This window comes from Leopardus geoffroyi, chromosome B3 (genome assembly GCF_018350155.1).
Source record: "Leopardus geoffroyi isolate Oge1 chromosome B3, O.geoffroyi_Oge1_pat1.0, whole genome shotgun sequence".
In the NCBI taxonomy this organism is placed as follows: domain Eukaryota; kingdom Metazoa; phylum Chordata; class Mammalia; order Carnivora; family Felidae; genus Leopardus; species Leopardus geoffroyi.
The window spans coordinates 69,122,482-69,141,393 of NC_059337.1; the positions used below are offsets into that span (position 1 = coordinate 69,122,482).

At 42.6% G+C, this 18,912-nt stretch overlaps 1 protein-coding gene and 1 long non-coding RNA gene across 20 annotated transcripts in view; one reads left to right on the plus strand and one right to left on the minus strand.

Annotated features, from left to right (window-relative positions):
- RYR3 (ryanodine receptor 3) overlaps positions 1-18,912 on the plus strand; it is a 529,106-nt gene that overhangs the window by 215,162 nt on the left and 295,032 nt on the right. For all 19 annotated transcript variants that reach the window (XR_006704802.1, XR_006704801.1, XM_045450137.1 and 16 more), the window contains exons 4-5: positions 14,614-14,688; positions 16,974-17,052. Coding sequence is in view for 17 of the 19 variants with exons in the window: in XM_045450137.1 (XP_045306093.1) it covers positions 14,614-14,688; positions 16,974-17,052 (154 nt within the window). In the remaining 2 variants the exon portion in view is untranslated. The remainder of the gene's footprint in view (positions 1-14,613; positions 14,689-16,973; positions 17,053-18,912) is intronic.
- LOC123583240 lies at positions 9,764-11,705 on the minus strand. The gene is made up of 2 exons (XR_006704803.1): positions 10,909-11,705; positions 9,764-10,324 (listed from the first exon to the last, which is right to left on the minus strand). It is a non-coding gene; the product is annotated as an uncharacterized LOC123583240 (long non-coding RNA).

The following is an 18,912-nucleotide window of genomic DNA, read 5'->3' on the forward strand; positions in this document are numbered from 1 at the left end:
ATACATATATTGTGACATTGTTGCCATGGTAAATTTAGTTAATATCTACTGTCTCATATAAATTAAAAATCGTTGTTTCCTTGTGATGAAAACTTTTAGGATTTACTCTCACAGCAACTTTCAAATATGCCATATAGCAGGATTACCTATAGTCATGATATTACACATTACATCCTCAATACTGACTTATCTTCTAACTGAAGTTGGTCCCTTTTGACCACCTTTACCTAATTCCCCGTTCCCCAACCCCCACTCTGGTAACCATAAATCTCATCTCTTTTTCTAGGAATTTGCCTCTTGATAGATTCCATTATATAGTTTTGTCTTTCTCTGTTTTATTTCACTTAGCATAATGCTCTCAGGGTCCATCTGTGTTGTCACAAATGGCAGGATTTTCCTTCATTTTGTGACTGAAGAGTATTCCATTGCATATAGACACCACAACTTGTTTAACTGTCAGTGGACACTTAGGTTGTTTTTATGTCTTGACTGTTATAAATAACATTGCAGTGAACATGGCAGTGCAGGTAACTCTTCAACATAGTAATTTCATTTATTTTGGATGGATACCCTGATATGGCACTGATGGATCATATGGTAGTTCTATTTTAAATTTTTTGGGGAACCTCCATACTGTTTTCCACTGTGATTGCACTAATTTACATTCCTACCAACAGTACATGAAGGGTACTGATTTTCTCTGCCTCCTCACCAACATTTTATCTTTTTTGGGGGGTGCACAGGGGGTACGGGGAGATGATAGACATTCCAACAGGTGTAAGATGACATCTTATTGCAGTTTTGATTTTCATTCCCTTGATGACGAATGATGTTGAACACCTTTCCATGTATCTCTTGGCCATTTTCATCTCTTCTTTGGAAAGATACCTGGGTCCCTTGCTTATTTTTAGTTGGATTATTTAGGGTTTTCTGCTACTGAGTTTGAGTTCCTTATTCATTTTGGACATTAACTCCTTATCAGATGCATGAGTAGTTAGTATTTTCTCCCATTCTGTAGGTTGCCTTTTCACTTTGTTGGTTATTTTGCTGTACAATTTTTTAACTTGATGTAGTCCTGCCTATTTTTTCATTTTGTTGCGTGTGTTTTAGGTGTCCTATCACAAAAAAAAAAAAAATCATTGACAAGATCTATATCAAGGAGCTTTTCTCTGTTTTCTTCTAAGAGTTTTATAGTTTCAGGTCTTACATTTAAGTCTTTAATCCATCTCAAGTTAATTTTTGTGAGTGGTTTAAGATAGGGGTCTAGTTCTGTTCTTTTACATTTAAATATCCAGTTTTTCCAGCATCATTTATTGAACAGACTGTGTTTTCTCCATCAAGTATTCTTGGCTCCCTTGACAAATATTAGTTGACTGTATATGCGTAGGTTTGTTTTTGAGCTCTCCATTCTGTTCCACTGGTTTATGTATTTGTTTTTATGCCAGTACTATACTGTTGTGATTACTTTATCTTTATAATAAAGCTTGAAATCATGAAGTGTGTTGCCTACTGCTTTGTTTTTCTCTCCCAGTATTGCTTTAGCTATTTGGGGTTTTTTGTGGGTCTATATAAATTTTAAGTTGTTTTTTCTACTTTTGTGAAAAATGTCATTGGAACCTCAGTAGAGATTTCGTTGAATCTATAGATGACTTTGGGTAGTGTAGACATTTTAACATGGATTATTCCAACCCATGAATACAGGGTATCATCTTTACATCTGGTTTGTGTCTTTTTTGGTTTCTTTCATCAATGTCGTATGCTTCTCAGTGTAAGTAACTTTCACCTCCTTGGTTAAACGTAACCCTAAATATTTTATTGTTTTTGATGCTATTGAAAATGAGATCTTTTTATTTTTTTCTTTATTTTCTTTATTTTTTGTTGCTCGTCATGTTATTTTGAGTACCAAGTCAGCACATTAGAGTAACTACCAAACCCACTGGGAAATGATTGATGGATTTTTCTCCAGCCATCAAAGGAGGCAAAGGTCAGCACAACTGAAGTTGGAGTTTTATTTTTTGGTTATATTTTTCAAATTGTGAGCCATATTCCATGTTTCTGAGCTGCTCCCCTCCTCCAACAAATGGCTGCTGCTAATTTTAATATCTCCTTTGCCCATAGAGTTTCTCTTGCAGCTCAAGGGAAGTTGGGTTTTACTTGTCAGTCTTTGTAGGTTATCCTTCCAGTGTCAGTGTGATGAATTTACTCTCTGCACAATAGGGAGAAAAATAGATCCAGTGGTGCTTGTGCCATCCAATTCCTAGCTTTCATTCACAGATCAGCGGAGAAGACTTCTTTTTGTTCTCCTTGACAGAGAGCTACTTGGGGGCAGGAACACTTAGACCTCTGAAAAGCGGGCTTTTGAAAGCAGCCATGTGGATGGTACTGCTCAAGTGTTACATGAGTCAGAACACCTCGAAGAGACATTAACCTTGCAGACACAGAAAAGTGGCATGTTGTAAATAAGGATGCGGGATGCTGTGCACTCTTAAGGGCAGGGGACCAATGAAGCACAGAAGCCAGAGTAAAAACAGAGCAGAGATGACTGACTAGGGACAGGAGTGACCCAGCGGTAACCGCAGAAAAGTAAAAGAACTTCCCCCTAACCTGTTCTGTTCTTTGCCATGAACTTGATCTTTTTCCAGGCCCAGTAGAGTCCAGGCTGGTGGGGAAGGAGGTCCAGAATGTGAGTGAGGCATATCAGGAAGAATCTAGCTGACCTGCAACGTGGTGAAGATGGGTGGATCTGGGGGTGATGATAGTGGGACTCCCCAGAGAGATGTTATAGTAGAGATTTTTGTCTTTCCATCTGCCACATATATGGCAGCAGAGCTAAGAGGCAGAGGCAATTTTTAGTTTGATTAAAGCTATCAAGGACAAGGGGTAACAACCATATTTGTTCTTTGCTTCGGTGGCGTTCTAGAGAAATGCTAACAGGAAAATCAGTCCCTCATCCAGAAAGACCATTCAGAGAACAGCGAAGTACTTGCTGACTGTAAATACCATACAGATGACTCAGGAGAAGTCTCCAGTGTGACTGAGAAACCCCAGAAGGGTTACTCTCCAAGCTGGCCATGCATCAGAGCCACCCTGAGAGCCCAGGCCATCACAGACCTACCGAATGAGAATCTTAGGGGATGGCCCAACCTTTTATGCTGTAGGGTTTTGGTTTGTTTGGCTTGCTTTGATTTCATTTTTAATGCTCTACCCGTGGTTCTGATTGATAGGTGGGACTGAGAACTACTTGTCTGGAATCAGTCTGTAAGATGTTCAGAAGAATTGTGCTATGGTTCTCAGAGCAGAATATGGTCTGTGGGCAGATAGCAAGTGTTAGGGGCACCTAGTTTCCTATCTTCACACAGGTCCACACATACACAGAACTCTTAGGAATTGGCTTCTCCATCCAAGGCCACATAATATACTTCAAGAACAGATCAGGTTGTGTGTTTGTTTTGCTTGGATATATGGCCCTGGGCTTGCTGTATGGATATAGAGAGCAGGATGGCATTGATCTCTGTCCAGTGAGATCAGATATGAGACCAATATGAGGAATATGTGAAAGGGTGTCCGAGAGAGGAAAAGAAATAGGTTGAGGAGTGCAGGAGAAAGGAGATCAAAGAGCAAAATAGAATTGATTTCATCTTCTGTCTCATAGCCCTCATGGGTAGAAGTGTTTGCACACAGTAGGACTCAACAGTGGCTTTGTGAAAAAAAAAACTTCTATTTTTTCCCTAGAGAAATAGTAGATTAGAGACATATTCAATTTTTCATGCCAAGGTAATCTGACCTTTCAGATGTTAAACTCTTGGTAGAAAATACTCAGTATATGTTACCTAGGATGAAAGGCAATGATTGGACAGAGTGCTTAGTCTTGACCCTATGTGGCCGCTGGTCTGCCATTTCATCAGAGGCCTGATGAATGATGTGTAGGTGGTTGAAATAAAAAACCAGAGCAGTTACTGGAAAACAAATCCAACTGCTGGGGTTCTTTTATGTAAAGAATGAGCTTGGCAATGTCAGATTCTTAGAAGTGTGTTAGTCAGCTGTGGGATAGAGGGGGAAACATTAATTCAGAGAAAAAAATAATTGCTTCACCTCTTTCCAAAGTATACTTGCCATCAATCTAAATGTTGGTAATACCCTGACAGATACCTCCTGTCAATTTGCTCTCTTAAAAGACACCATAAAAATAAACACGTGTTAGAGCTGCCATTCTGGCTGTCTGGTTTCCCTGGACATCTATGTTCAAAGGAAAGCACAGGTGTATCTAGAATGACCCTGTGCTGAATTGGAGGCATCCCAACAACAGGCTCTTTCTCCTCCGTGGAGAATGGTTATCTTTCTGTTGCACAATCAGTGTTTGTAAAATCCTAGCCCTGGTGGGAACCTCACAGAGTAATTTGGTTTGTTTCCCAAACTCCTCAGATTGGGAGGGAGTGAGGGAAATGGTTATACACATCTACATAGGTTCTCATGGATCAAAAACTTATTTTTAGACACTTAACAGGAGATTTCTCAGGTCTTTTCAGCCGTGCGTTCAGGGATTACGTGTACACCATGCAGGGACTCTTCTTTCTTAGAAGTTTAAAAATTCTCGTAGGAACTCATGAACTCCAGGTCACCACGGAAGCCCCTCCACAGCCCCTAGGTCATGTGAGCCATCTCTCAGACTTCACTTACCAAACTATGTGCAAGGTTTGGGCCAGATCTGTGTCGGAGGGGCTTTTTGCTGAAACAGAATAGCTCCCTGCTGTACAGGTTATTGCTGGAGAGGGCGCTCCTGACCCAGAACGTTCTCAAATCAGGCTGTGGCCCTTCATCTTTATGTCCTGAAACACTTCCATGTGGCTGGGAAATTAATGACCTGAACAAAAATGAGATTTCCAGAATCTTCTTACTCAAGAAAAATAATTCTGTGTGCTTCTAAGAGGAGGGCTTGGCTGAATTGAGTGAATTATAAACTGTGGGAATGGTAAATTTGGCATTCGTGGTACGTGGCTGGGGATGGATTGTGTTCTCCCTACTTGAAGAGTGAAGGAAAGGACAATAGCCTGGTTTTATACAAAGCTTTTGGGACATTGCACTCTTCAGTCCTGTCACACGTGGTGATGGGAGGGGGAAGCAGTGAGGGTGTGGGAGGCGGAGCTCCCTGGAATCCCGTCCCCCTGCTTCCCTTGCTGCAAGAGCATTAGCAGAAGGAGCAGTGACTCCCGTTGGCTTTCAGCCAACCGGAGTCAGACTTTTCTCTGGGGGCCCTGTTGTGCCTCACAGCCTCTGACATGTGGGCCTGTGTTTTTGGAAAGGCAACTGGGGAGACTGCCATGATCACTGAACGTGGGGAAGTACGGCTGTCAGATGCCACACCCTCCTCCTCTTTTCTATACTTCATTAAAATTGTTTCATTATTTCAGTTTTTAACGGTATCCGCAGAGGCCCATGAGCAATGCCAAGAGTATGGCTTCTTTTCAAGTACATTTACCTTAAAGGCCTGTGCTGTCCTGGTTGAGTTGCCCCAGACTCACTTGAAGGATTTCTTATGGGGGAAACCCCTTAGGGTGATTCTTTCCTGAAGGTGTGGCCTTCTGTAGCCAGTGGTTCAGCCTCCTCTGACTAGGAGTTTCGGGTCCATATGCACCATCCCATTACAAATAGAAAATCAAATTGTCAAAATAAAAGAATGATCCCTTTGGGTGCCTGGGTGGCTCGGTCAGTTAAGCCTCCGACTCTTGACTCTTCATTTCAGCTCAGGTCATAATCTCACAGTTTGTGATAACCTATGTAGATGTGTGTGAGAAATAGAAAATCCCCTTTATATTTCTTTTGGTCAGCAAAAACAGGTACCAATGTTGGTTTTTCTTTTTTTTAAAAAAAATTTTTTTTAATGTTTTTATCTATTTTTGAGACAGAGAGAGACAGAGCATGAACAGAGGAGGGGCAGAGAGAGAGGGAGACACAGAATCTGCAGCAGACTCCAGGCTGTGAGTTGTTAGCACAGAGCCCAATACAGGCCTCGAACTCATGAACTGTGTATCATGACCTGAGCTGAAGTCGGACACTTAACCAACTGAGCCACCCAGGTGCCCCCCTCCAACTCTGACTTTAAAGCATAAGTCAAACTAATCTGTGTGTGTGGCCTCCCATCCCTGGGTGACACTTTTAAAATTTTAATGAACTACTTAACTATTGTTAAAGAACAAAAATTGTCCCTGTTACCAGGAGTTTACAATCTCAGACCTGTTTGGAAAATGCCCATCAGTTCCTTTGTTGTCCTTTAAGCTCTGGAAGTATTGCCCAGTCCTCTCTGCCCACCCTTTTTAGAAAAGTGAGGACTTGAGAGTTTGGTCAGAGGTGGGTAATAGGCTGGCCTATGACAATAGGGGAAGGTGGGCCTGGAATCTGATGCAGAGGGGGGAGGCAGCTTTGGAAGCATGGAAGAGTGTAGGAAGCGAGTCTCCAGGAATCAGGATGGAATCCAAGGTGAAGGTTCCTCAAAGAGCAGTCAGAAGAACGAGTGTGTTTGGGATCCCAGCAGAAGTGACTGCTGCGGTGAGAGATTTTTTACTCAGGAGTCTGGACCTGGGCCTGAAGGAATGAGGAGGGAGTCAGAGGGGTCTTAGCTAAAGACTTCCTCCCTGGTGTTTCCACTTGACAACAGGGAAGAGCTAGTCTCTGGATTAGTGCCAATAAGAAGGCCCCCTGCTGTGTGTTGCCATCAGCCCTTCGGGCAGGGAAAGTTCTGGCAAGCTAATGACATCCTTGAGCAACTTAAGTTGTCATGAGGAGACAAAACACTTTTGTAGCATTCCACGCCTTTAAACACATGCAACGGTTTTTGCCCCCAACACAAATGCGTTTTTTATTAAAATGTCAGGCTAGTAGGGTGAAAAATTTGGAAAAGTTCAAATGGTTCCGCGGCCAACCAAATGGCTAGCTCATTTTTTTTAGATTCTTTATCGTTCTTGCAGATGCATAACAGTCGAAGGCATTTTGCATTCTGCCTTTTTCACGGGCGGCATGTTGCACACATTATTCTGTTTCTGGGAGCCTCTGTGATTGTCTTCTTTAATGGCTATGGATAGAACTTCCTAAAGAAGCCCATGACTTCGAGACACAATTTTTGTTTTGGATATTTAGGCTCTTTCCAGGTGTTTGGTTTGCCTCCATTATAATGCTCTTATCACAACAGGGTGCATACTTCTTTGCTTGTCTTGAATTACTCCCAGAAGTGGAATGACTACAGCAAAGGCTACAGACCTCTTTATGGCTCTTTTATGTATTACCACATTGCCATGCAAGAGTTGCGCTCCAGTGTCCCCTCGTACGGGATCACACCAGCTAAACTGCAGCTCAGACAGCATTGTGTTTTCCCCATTTTCGCAAATTTAGTTGATATAAAATGATGTCTAAAAAATGCTTTCTTTAATTGTCACTCCTTTCCTTGCTAGAAGAGATAAAGTCCCTTCCATATATTTTAACTTTATTCCTGATGTGAATCGTTTATTCATCTCCTTTGCCTTTTTCTTTACTTGAGGCTTAGTTTTTTTCTTACATTGCAACAAGATGTTAACCCATTTGTCATAGTGATACAAAGTATTCTGAAATCTATTCAGTGTTTGCAGTGTTCTGAAGTCCAGTGATCTTTGTACAATCTTATCTGTTTTTTGTTGCCTTTGAGCGCATCTGTTACTTCAAACATACATAAGTGTTAGTTCTGTAAAGGAATGGTGGACTATTCTATTATGTGCTAGTTCTAGAATTTAATTTTAAAATAAAATATTGAATTCTGTTATCCATCCAGAATCTTTTATATTTCCTGTGGATCTTACTGAATGCTTTTCTGATTTGCTGTTCACATATCACAGAGAAATTTGTTTAATAATCATGCCTCCCCTTGCCCATTGTACTAAAAATTCTGTCTTATCACATGCTATCCTTGGTACTTGTTTATGGACTGCCTAGATTGTGCTACATTCTTCTTTTTGAACCATACCAGAATGAATTAATTTTACTTCACAACATTTGCTAAAACTTAGTTCCTTTTCAGAATAAAAAATTTTTTTTAATATTCATTTTTGAGAGAGTGTGAGTGGGGGAGGGGCAGAGAGAGAGGGAGACACAGAATCTGAGACAGGCTCCAGGCTCTGAGCTGTCAGCAAAGAACCTGACTCAGGGCCCAAGCCTACAGACCATGAGACTATGACCCGGACTGAAGTTGGCTGCTTAACTGACTGAGCCACCCAGGTGCCCGAGAATAAAAATTTCTTACTGCTTCTATTTCCTGGTGAATTTTTAGCAACTCTGCTGAATTCCAAAATATTCCATTAGAATTATTAAAACTGCATTAAATCCGTAAATTAAGTTTAGAAGAACAGGGCATTTACCAATATTGGTATTCTCATTGTACACCTTAATATTTCACCAAATCAAATTACATTTTATAGAATAAAGGTTTGTGGTTTCATTCTAAAGGTTTAACTCCTCTAAGTAAATTCCTGAAAAATTTATTACTTTTTTTTTTTTATCAGTTATGAATAGAACCTTTAATGGTTTTCTTACTGAAAGTACTGAGTTACTTGCTTTCGTTTGTACTGTCAGGGGTACTGTTAGGTTAATGGGGTGTTCGGTTGGTTTGTTTTTACTTATATGGCATCATTATTAGTTGTCAGTTGTATCTGAGGAAATGTAATCATCCTGGGCACTGTGGAGGGCCTCCAGCCTGTCCAGGAACTATTGCTCTGTGACCTTCTAGAAAGGCTTCTTTCTTTCTTTGATAGCCTAAAAGTAGAACAGAGTGGGATAGAGAAGAAAAGGAAAATGAAAGCGTGCACAGGCACATCCAACAGATGATCTCATGCCCTACAAACTTCCCAGGAAGGTGGCAACTGAAGCCTTCATGTGTTCTGTGACATTCACCAAGGAGCCTTCCCAGAGCCTGGGGTCCCCAAAGAGGAACTTGGGGTTCCAGATTGGAAAAGAAGATCGTTTAAAATATCCTGAAATATTTGTGTGTGGCTAGAGAGAATCACTGTTCCCCCTCTGTGGCCATAACAGGTTTATCTCACTGGGAGGCAGTGTTTTCTGGTATCCACCAAAAGAAATGTCAGTAATGTAGTTAAGTTTAAAATTACAAGCAAGAAGGGGCACCTGGGGGGTTCAGTTGCTTGAGCATCCAACTCTTAGTTTGGGCACAGTCATGATCTCACAGCTTCGTGGGTTCGAGCCTGCATCGGGCTCTGCCCTGGTAGTGTGGAGCCTGGTCGGGATTCTCTCTCTCCCTCTCTCTCAGCCCCCTCCCCCCGCCCCTCGACTTGCACTGTGTCTGTCTCTCTCAGAATAAATAAACAAACTTAAAAGAAATAAAATACAAGCAAGACAATTAAATTAATGATCCAGTGGAATATTTTTCCTCTGGATGTGGCATCAGGGCCCTTTCCCAGGTTTACCCTGCCCCACCCCCGTGCTGTGAGGTGGTACCACATAATCTCCTCCTGCCGTTGGGGCAGCTAAGGCCACTCATGGAGGGACAGGACTGCCATCCCAATGCTGCCTCAGAGTCTTGTGGTCTGAATCCCCTGTGAGCAGGGTCATGCAGTCTTCTGTGTACCGTAATACATCCTTCCTGGAATGTTAGTCCAAAAGTAGAGTCAGACTGTGGAAAGAGTTAGTAGAGTTTGTAGTTCGATCCAAGTTCAAATCCCCACTCACCTCTTACAAGCCAATTATGGGAAAGTTTATCTTTTCCCATCCATAAAAGGGAGACAAAAGGACCACTTGATGTAATTATTATTTATTTCTTCAGGAAACATGAACGAGTGCCTACTGTTTGCCCGGCACTGATAAAAGTGCTGTTGTGGCAGAGAACACAACAGACTCATGGAGCTTATATCCTGGGGAGTAGAGGAGGATAGATACATATCAGAAATAATGTGAAATCATATCAGCTAATAATACATGCCTCAAGAAATGAGACAGCAAACTATGACAGAATAAGGGTGATTTTTTCCTGTAGGAGGGGTGATCAGAGAAGGCTTCTCCAAATGAGAAATGTGAGCACAGAACTGAATGAAACCTGGGAATGAGCCACAGGAATATTAGAGGGAGAGCATTCCAGGCAGAGGGGGAACGCATGTGCCAAGGCCCTGTGGTAGGAGGGAGCAGCATACTTGTCTGAAGAACAGAGCAGGGGCCTGTGTAGTTAGAGCAGAGGGAGTGATGGAGAGCACACTCATGATGTCAGAGAGGTAGAAAGGATCCAGATCAAGGACGGCAGGGATCAGCAGCCAAGGCCAGCAGCCATATCCAGGCTGTGGCTTGTTTATGGGTAGCCCTCTAGGTAAGAATGGTTTCGGTTTTGAAAAAGTTGATTGAAATTAAAAAGGACTATATGACAGAGACCATATGTGTCCTGGAAAGCCTAAAATATTTACTGTCTTGTCTTTTTTTTTCTTTAAAAAAAATGTTTATTTTTGACACAGAGAGGGGGTTGGCAGGCAGAGGAGCGGGGGTTGGGGGTGGGACAGAAGATCCAAAGTGGGCTCTGAACTTAGTGCAGAGAACCCCATGAGAGACTGGAACCCACACACGGCAAGATCGTGACCTGAGCTGAAGATCAACGCTTAACCGACTGAGCCACCCAGGTGCCCCCTGTCTAGTCTTTTATAGGGAAGATTTGCCAAGTCCTGATGCAGGGTCTTGGAGACCATGGTGAGGACATTGCACTTGTAGGTGTGAAAAGGAGTCACAGTGGATGGGAGGGAGTGCCTGTGGGAAAGTTGAGTGAGAAAGTAACACGATGTAACAGAGTTTTAAAAGGATGGCTCTGGCTGCCATGTTGGCTCAGACTATAAAAGGGGGTGGGGTGGGGTGGGGGTGTGGCTGCAGCAGGAAACATAGTTAGGGCACCATTATTACCATCCTGGTGTGTACCAGGCAGCCTGGCAGGAGGTGGATACTGCGTCCTTGGTGTTGGCAGCAGGGTATAGAACTTGGGTGTAGAATGTATTCCAGAGATGGCACCAGAGGTGGCTTGACTGTGGAGTATGAGAGGGAGAAGCGAGTAAAGGGTGATGCCAAGATGTTTGGTTCCACACTCTACTGTTGTCATAGGAACTGAATGAATGAATGATCTTTTCTGTCCCAGGGATTGACGCCTCCAGCTCTTCCACCACTGTGCAATCAGGGTTACCTTCCTAAGGTACGCTTTTGACAGTGACCCTCTGGTTTTAAAAACCTACACCAGTTAAAAAAAGAAAAACAAAAACGAAAAACTATACCAGCATCCCGTTAGCAGTGGAACAGTCATGGCTGTCCATAATCTGACTGCCCTGTACCTGTGCCCTCATTTTTTTCCAGGTGTTCCCTTTCATTTCACCTGACCCCAAAACGAATCAGTGAATCATCTGTTGGTCCCCGTGTGCACTTCATACTTTCCACTAACAGGCCTCTGCTCGTGTGTGTGCCTCGTTCTTAGCCTCATTGGTTGTCAACACTCTGACCTGTTAGGGTCTACCTTTTCAATAATGCTATCCCTCAACACCCTTCTTACCCTTCGAGTCTATTCCAATGCGCCTTGTCTTCACCTCTTTAAACAGGCAGCTTGTTTCCTATTTGCAACATGGTTTTGTTTTTTGTTTTTTGTTTTTTTTTACACGAGTCTTTCTAGACCAGACTACCAAGATGGAGACAACATGGCGTACGGGGAAATCCCAACTCTGTCTTTGGAAACTGTATGACTTGGAGCACGTTACTTCACCTTTTAAAGCCTCAGTTTGCTGGGCGCCTGGGTGGCGCAGTCGGTTAAGCGTCCGACTTCAGCCAGGTCACGATCTTGCGGTCCCTGAGTTCGAGCCCCGCGTCAGGCTCTGGGCTGATGGCTCAGAGCCTGGAGCCTGTTTCCGATTCTGTGTCTCCCTCTCTCTCTGCCTCTCCCCCGTTCATGCTCTGTCTCTCTCTGTCCCAAAAATAAATAAACGTTGAAAAAAAAAAATAAAGCCTCAGTTTGCATTGCTGAAAAATGGAGATAATGACTACAGTTACTCCACGGCACTAATTGCAAGTCTAAAATGAGATAGTTCATGTATAACACTTTGCATAGTTCTGTGCCTGCTGTATGCCCAGGGCTCCTTAAATCCCTGCTGTATCAATTCACCTTCCTTTAAGAGCTAAGGAAGTATCTTTCTCTCCTGCTTTCCTGGTTGCTTTTTACACTGGTTTTGTATACGGTAGGCAAATGAATATCTTATAAAAACTAGAGCAAAATAGGCTCATGTTCTGGAATTGACCGTGAGGTCACTTCCCACTGCTACCACCACCAGCCACATCCAGCCGTAGGATATATGGTCAAACTCCTCACATTGTCAGTGGGGGCAATCATTCCTCCCTGGAAAAATCCTGATGACAAGCCACGATGTTCTGGAAAACACCTACCCCTGGTGTGTACCCATAGGAGCTCTCACCGGGATGATGATTGTCAAAGCCTCTGCCTCTACTCTGGTAAGCACTGAAGCTTGATCATTCCTTAAGCAGTGGCCCTCAAAATGTCATCCCCGGACCAGCAACATGAGGGTCCTGTCCCCTGGAGCTTGTTAGAAGCGCCAGTTCCCAGGTTCCACCCCAGGCCTGGTAGAGCGAGCACAGAGGAATAGTGTCCAGCAGCTTCTGCTGTAACCCATCGATGATGCCCACCAGTGTAACGAGGCACTGCCATGGCAGAGGGAGGCATCGGGATGCGAAGCCTCCTGTGTTCTTCATGGTGCTGCCCCATTCAGTCCCAGTGGGACACTTGTGCTTCATCTCTCTGCTTTTCTGCTGGTGCCATAGTAAAGGCTGTGAGGGCCAGGAGATGTTTGCAGCAGTGCCAGAGAAGAGGGGGAACACACGCTCTTGGGTGCCACTTTTTGTGGTCAGCGATGCTGGGCTCCTTTTAAGATGCTTCACTGAGTCGATGGGAACAAAGACAAAGGTGTGACCCACAGTTAACACCAGGACATGTCATTTCGTCAGTAGTTCGGTTTGAGACATCGGACTGGTTCAGGAGGGAAAATAGGGAAACTAGCAGACGGACAGGCTGTGGAAATGATTGGGTGTGAGTCCTTTTAACGTAGCTGTTGACGTATTTGGAAATACAGCAACTAAAGTTAGTTCCAATGATTTTGAGCAATTCGGAAATAGTACAAAGAACATTTCATTGCTCCACCGTATTAAGGTCTGGGGAGCCCTTAAATATCTCTGCAGCTGTGAGGAAAGTGCAGCCACCTTTTTCTATACTTATCAGCTTTTTAAAAAACATGATACCCCGTCTATCATTTTTCTTTTCTTTAGGCTCCTGGTATGACATGAAAAGTTATCTCTTCAACAGAGCGATTCTTTTAATCCAAATAGACTTGAAATAAAATTACTCCAGACCTTATTATTCAGACCTGTGCCTTCTCTCCATACCACCGGCTTTTGCCTTCTTTGCTCATTGCTCAGAGGAAGGGTAGGCACAGGAGAGGACCACACCTCACACTAGCCCCTGTGGTTGCTGGTGTGCAGGTCTAAATAATATTCGGTGCCTAAGAGGTGCTCTTGGCATATGGAAGGAAAATGTTAGAATTTCTCGTTAGGATTAACTTTCATCTCAGGCTTTGGATGTTTTTTGTGCATATTTAGGGATGGGGTCCTATGCTGAAACATCTTTTCCTAAGGGGTATGTGTGATCAAAATTATTTGACTGTGTCTCAGGGCAGGGTAATAGGATGGGGAAGGGATTTAGGCAAAAGGTCAAAAAAGCGGATACCAACAAATTCTAGGACTTCTTTGTGGATTTCAATGTTGTCATGTTACCAACTCAGGAATAACGACAATAAGTAATAGTTTTGTCTCCTATCATGTACTGTTGGGTTCAGACCATGGTGGGTGAATCAGATGAAGGGAAAAAGAAGCAGACACAGCAGCTTTATGTTGTAGTTGTCTCTTTGCTTGTGCCTCTCCCACTGGGTGGGTTGCCACTGAGTGAACAGCCAAAGTGGAGCTACCTGGGGTGGCAGAGAAGGTACCGAGATGGTCCTGCAGCTGATGGGTCCATTTCTGCACTGCTGGTTGCCCTTTGAAAGTCCTGCATTTCAGAGCTGTCTGCAATGGTGAGATCTGGGTAAATAGGACCCCTTTAAGTGATTGGGCAGAAGGCCACATGCCTTGAAGGGAAAAGACCACAGGGCACAGAATGTGACCATATGCCTGTCCCCCAAGCTGCCTGTCTGTCGCTAGGCTATAGTTACATTTGTTTCTCTCTCTCACTCTCGAATGCTTCTGAGAAGTTTCAAAGGAAGGTAAGCAGTACCTATCTCATTTACACGCTTCTCTGGTAGAACAGCTCGGGTTTCTGCTCATCCTGGGCAGGGGACTTTTCTAAGAACAGATTTGGCCCTACACACCCTCTCCCAAGGATGTTGCATGGCTGTGGTCACCAGTCTCCCCTCGCCCGTAGGCTGGCCACTCGCTTCTAGAATGAATTCTTGGGGAGCTTTGCAATGGGTCTTTCCTTTGTAGTCTGTCTTTCAGAATTCTTGTCCTGCTTTGCTCTAGAGGGGGCCACAAGCGGCCCGTGCTGACATTTTTCCTTGTCCTTCCCCACAGGCAGCACAAGGGGGTGGCCACAGGACCCTGCTATATGGCCACGCGATTCTCCTGCGGCACTCCTTCAGCGGAATGGTAAGCACATCTGGATGTCGGCTTTCACCATTCGAGGAGGAGGAAAAAGATGAAGAGGGGAGGAAGTATAGGAAACCAACAAGCATCTAGATTATGTTAACACACAAGTAATTTGGAATGTAAACATTATTGCTTTGCATTTTCTTCAAATAACTTACTCATTTTGCAGTTAGGGATTTGCCTACTGTCTAACCACTCTCCTCCCCACTCTGGGAAGAAAAAAGACCTTGTCTTTTCTTTTTTTAATTTAACTAAACCTAACCCTATCAAGGACGGTGCCTCATACTAGATGCTCAATAAATATTTGTTCAACTGGTGAAGAAATAAGCCATGAAATAATTCGTTAAGCATATAAGGATAACCAACAGAGAAGAAAAATCAAATGAGATTTTTATGAAATTTCTACTCTTCTGCCAGCTAACGGAAATGGGATGGTATCCATTGCCTTCAGTCCTGGAATAATTGGAAGGTATTATGTTAATCCAGAGGCTGTAGGAAGATAAGGAGCAAAGCCGTCACAGAAAGCTCATTGAGCTGTAACTAATTAGGGGTCTGGAACCGGAACTAACCAAAATGGTGCTAACTCAGTGTAACATGAGAAAAAGTGTTCAAGTTTTAAGTAAATATAATTAGAAAAATCTGGATACTGTAGAACTTTTGCAGGGCACGTTAAGGAGACTATGGTGATCTCAGTCGAATGTAACACGTGCCAGCTCTAATCCTGCTTGCTTCCATCCCTGTATTGCTCATCGTCACTTGTATCAGTGTAAGGGAGGCTCGTCTTCTTTCTCTGGCCCAAGTGGAAAATGTTACATTAATTCAAGACTTCGTTTTCACGCGTTTACACCTGCAGTATGCTCACAGTTCATCTCAAAGCTTGAACTGTCAGATTGGCAGCAGGAGCTGCAGCTGGCTCTTAAATAATTTATTTATGGCGGCTTTTTTTTTTTTTCTTCCTGAGGACTGGTAAGAAGTTGACCTTTTCAGCCTGAACATTCTTCTGTTGTAGTCTTTCATGGCAGAGGACAGAGAACAAAAGTGACCAAATGGAAGGTTATAGGAGCAGGAGATGGGGACATTTAGAGAGTGGGGAAACTTTGTATCCTGATGATGTCTAGAACTGAGATGGGATCATGTATCTTTCAGAACCTGGTGCTTATCCGTAGGGTAAATAAAACCTTAATACCTCTCTTTTCCTACCTGAACAGACTAAACAAAACCTCAAACAGCACGCCTCTCATGGCTTTGACAACTTGGGCTAAAAGCATGGTAGAGATGTGAAGGATTATGTGATTTATTATTATATTTACTGTCCCCCAGGCCCAGAAAAAATTGGATTCACAGTTAACATAAACTCTCTACTAGCTAGTTCTTTTTAGGAGTAGCTCTGAGAATGAAGCCTGTGACATAGGATTTTGGACAATACAATGATTCTCCATTTATCTGTTGCAGAGAAGTAGAAGTAGAACCCAGAAACCACATTTCAAGTGCATATCTGCCAACCAGTTTGATTCTAAGATCAGCCACTGTGCCTGCCAGTAAAGGGGGCAAGGAACAGGCCATGGCTTTTTTCCATTATTAAGTTTTTTTAAATATCAACGTTAAGTTTTACATGCACATGCATTTTTATAATCAGTGGCGGGGGGTTGGGGGGAGGGGATCCCATACACATTGAGAAGTCCTGAAGCTCATAGAAAGTTGGAAAACCAAAATAAGTAGAAGTAGGGGAATCATCATGGTCCATCTCACTGTCCAAAGAGAACTTCAGATATCATTTTGGTGTAATTCCTTTTAGCCTAGTTGCCAGACATTTAAGTTTTGTGTACCTGTTAATTGTGCTGTTTTGCATATGTTCCATGCTATTACACACTCTGGATAAATACTCTTAATGGTAACATATTTCATAAAATGAAGGACCAAAGTTTATTAACTTTTGCATTATTGTTGGTTGTAGACGTTCCATTTATATTGTCTCCAATTTAAAAGTTTCTCAGTATCTTTGAACTAAAGCATATTAAATCTGTTTGAAATATTAATTTCAAACTTCTATCTGCAGCATATAGTCCTAGAAGTTAAATCACTGGGTCACCGGAAAAGAACATCTTTGAGATTTTAAATATACTATTAAAAGTAGGTCTCAAATGTGTTATACCATTGAATACAGTAAACGAGCCCTTTATACAGTAGCTCAGTATTGAAATTGACAACTGGAAGCCAACTAGTGGTGAGATGCCAAGACCTGATAGAAGAGTATGACTTCACTAGCATCTGCTCTTGTTTCACAGTATCTAACATGTTTGACCACATCAAGATCCCAGACAGATAAACTTGCCTTTGATGTAGGTCTACGGGAACATGCCACAGGTAAGTCAACGTTCCCAGATCTTCTGTTCACTTGGGTCTTGGGCTAAGGGCTTTTGAGAAGGATACTGAATAATAAGTTCTTCATTGGGGATTCCAAACCAAGCAACCAGTGGGGTCAAGAAATAGGTCTGATAAAATTTAGGGGAATAAGAAAGAAACAATGTGTGATGGAGACATAGTAACTAAGAATGAAGGACAACATAATGCTTTCTCCACAGTCACATACTTTGGGAAACATTGGCTTGTGTTTTGTTTTGTTTTGAGGTCAGTCAAAAATGCTGACAGTCAGGAGGTGGATGCTAAGAAAGGTGGTAACCATGATGCAGATTCTCCCTGGAAACCAGAAATGAAGAAGAGAGGACCAACATAACTATACATACTTAATAGTTACGGTGTCACAGAAGGGTCTGACTTGCTGTGGGTTATTCCATAGACCAGTGGAGCAATGGGATAGAAGTTGAAAGGAAACACATTTCACCCCAATGAAAAAAACTACTTTGCCATATCTGCAATTATCCAGCAACATGGCAGCTGGCCCTGGGATGTAGGGTGCTCGGTGTGGCTGGAGATATTCATAGGCAATATGACCATCCTTCAAGGACAATGTATATGGAATATCTGCTCCACTTACAGGTTGGGCTATGTATCAATCAGGATTCTTGGTTGCAAATGGCAGAAATTACTTCAGGTTAGCTCAAGCTGAATGAGAATTTGCTGGAAGAAGGTTGGGTAGAACCTGCTCTAAAGCAGAAACCCCAGGCCTGGAAAAAGGATAGGAACAAAGGCCGGAGAAGAGAAAACATCCTAGGTCACACTGCAGGAAGAGTCTAATTTGAATGCAATCTTTCATATCATGACAGGAAGTTCCATTGTTGGGTAGCCAAAGGGCAAAATTACATGTTGTTCCAAAATTGTGTCAGTTCATAAGGGAATGATCCAGATTGTCTGATTTTACAGATGATCTAGGAAAAAAAAAATGAAGTTTTAACGATGTGTGCCTGCCATCTCTGCATTGTGCTCAGGGATGTCTGAGAATTCCTGAGGAGAAGCCCTGCCTCTCCACTTCTTCTCATTTTTGTACAAAGCACAAGAGTGGGCTCCATGATGCTTTTTCTCTTAAAATGAGATTATGCTTGCATTTGATTTGAGGTTGCTTTGTTTTCAGCTAAAGCGTTGTTCTTAAAATATAATTTCCTCTAAGGTATTGTCAACCTTTGCTGATAATTACAAAATGAGTGAAATGCCACACTCACTGATTGTAAGTTGGCCACTATATATAAACCAGCTGTCAGTCTTAGAGCATGTAATCGGAAAAGTCCTATACGTTCATTCTGCTGACATTGGTAGAATGACTTTAGGCTTTTTGAGAGAATCGTTTGCTTTATTTTCTGTGACCCAATCGCTCATTCATTTCAAACTGTTCTATAGAACTGAAACTTTCCCCTGATGGGATTCAATCATATTGGCTGTTCTATCAGTGTCCTCTTATAGAAACATCCACCGTCATCCAGGAGATGTCCTTGGCCTCTCTCCTAGATTCCATGTTTCCTGGATCTCATGTTTTTCTCCCTCATTGGTTTACCACGTCACTTTGGTGGAGCCCATTATCCAGTAGCTTTTACAGAAAAGATCCATGGGAGGTAAATCATCATCTAAGAAGTTTAAATCATGCTTCACAAGTAATTCATAGTATTCTACATTGGAAATAAATTTTTCCTCTGCATCTTGAAGGCTTTCTTCATTTTCTTCTAGCTTAAGGCCTGGCTACTGAGATACCTACATTCAGATTCCCAATCCTTTGTATATGACCTGTTTATATTTTCTGAGCACTACTTAAATCTTCTCTTTTGCCCTTCTGTC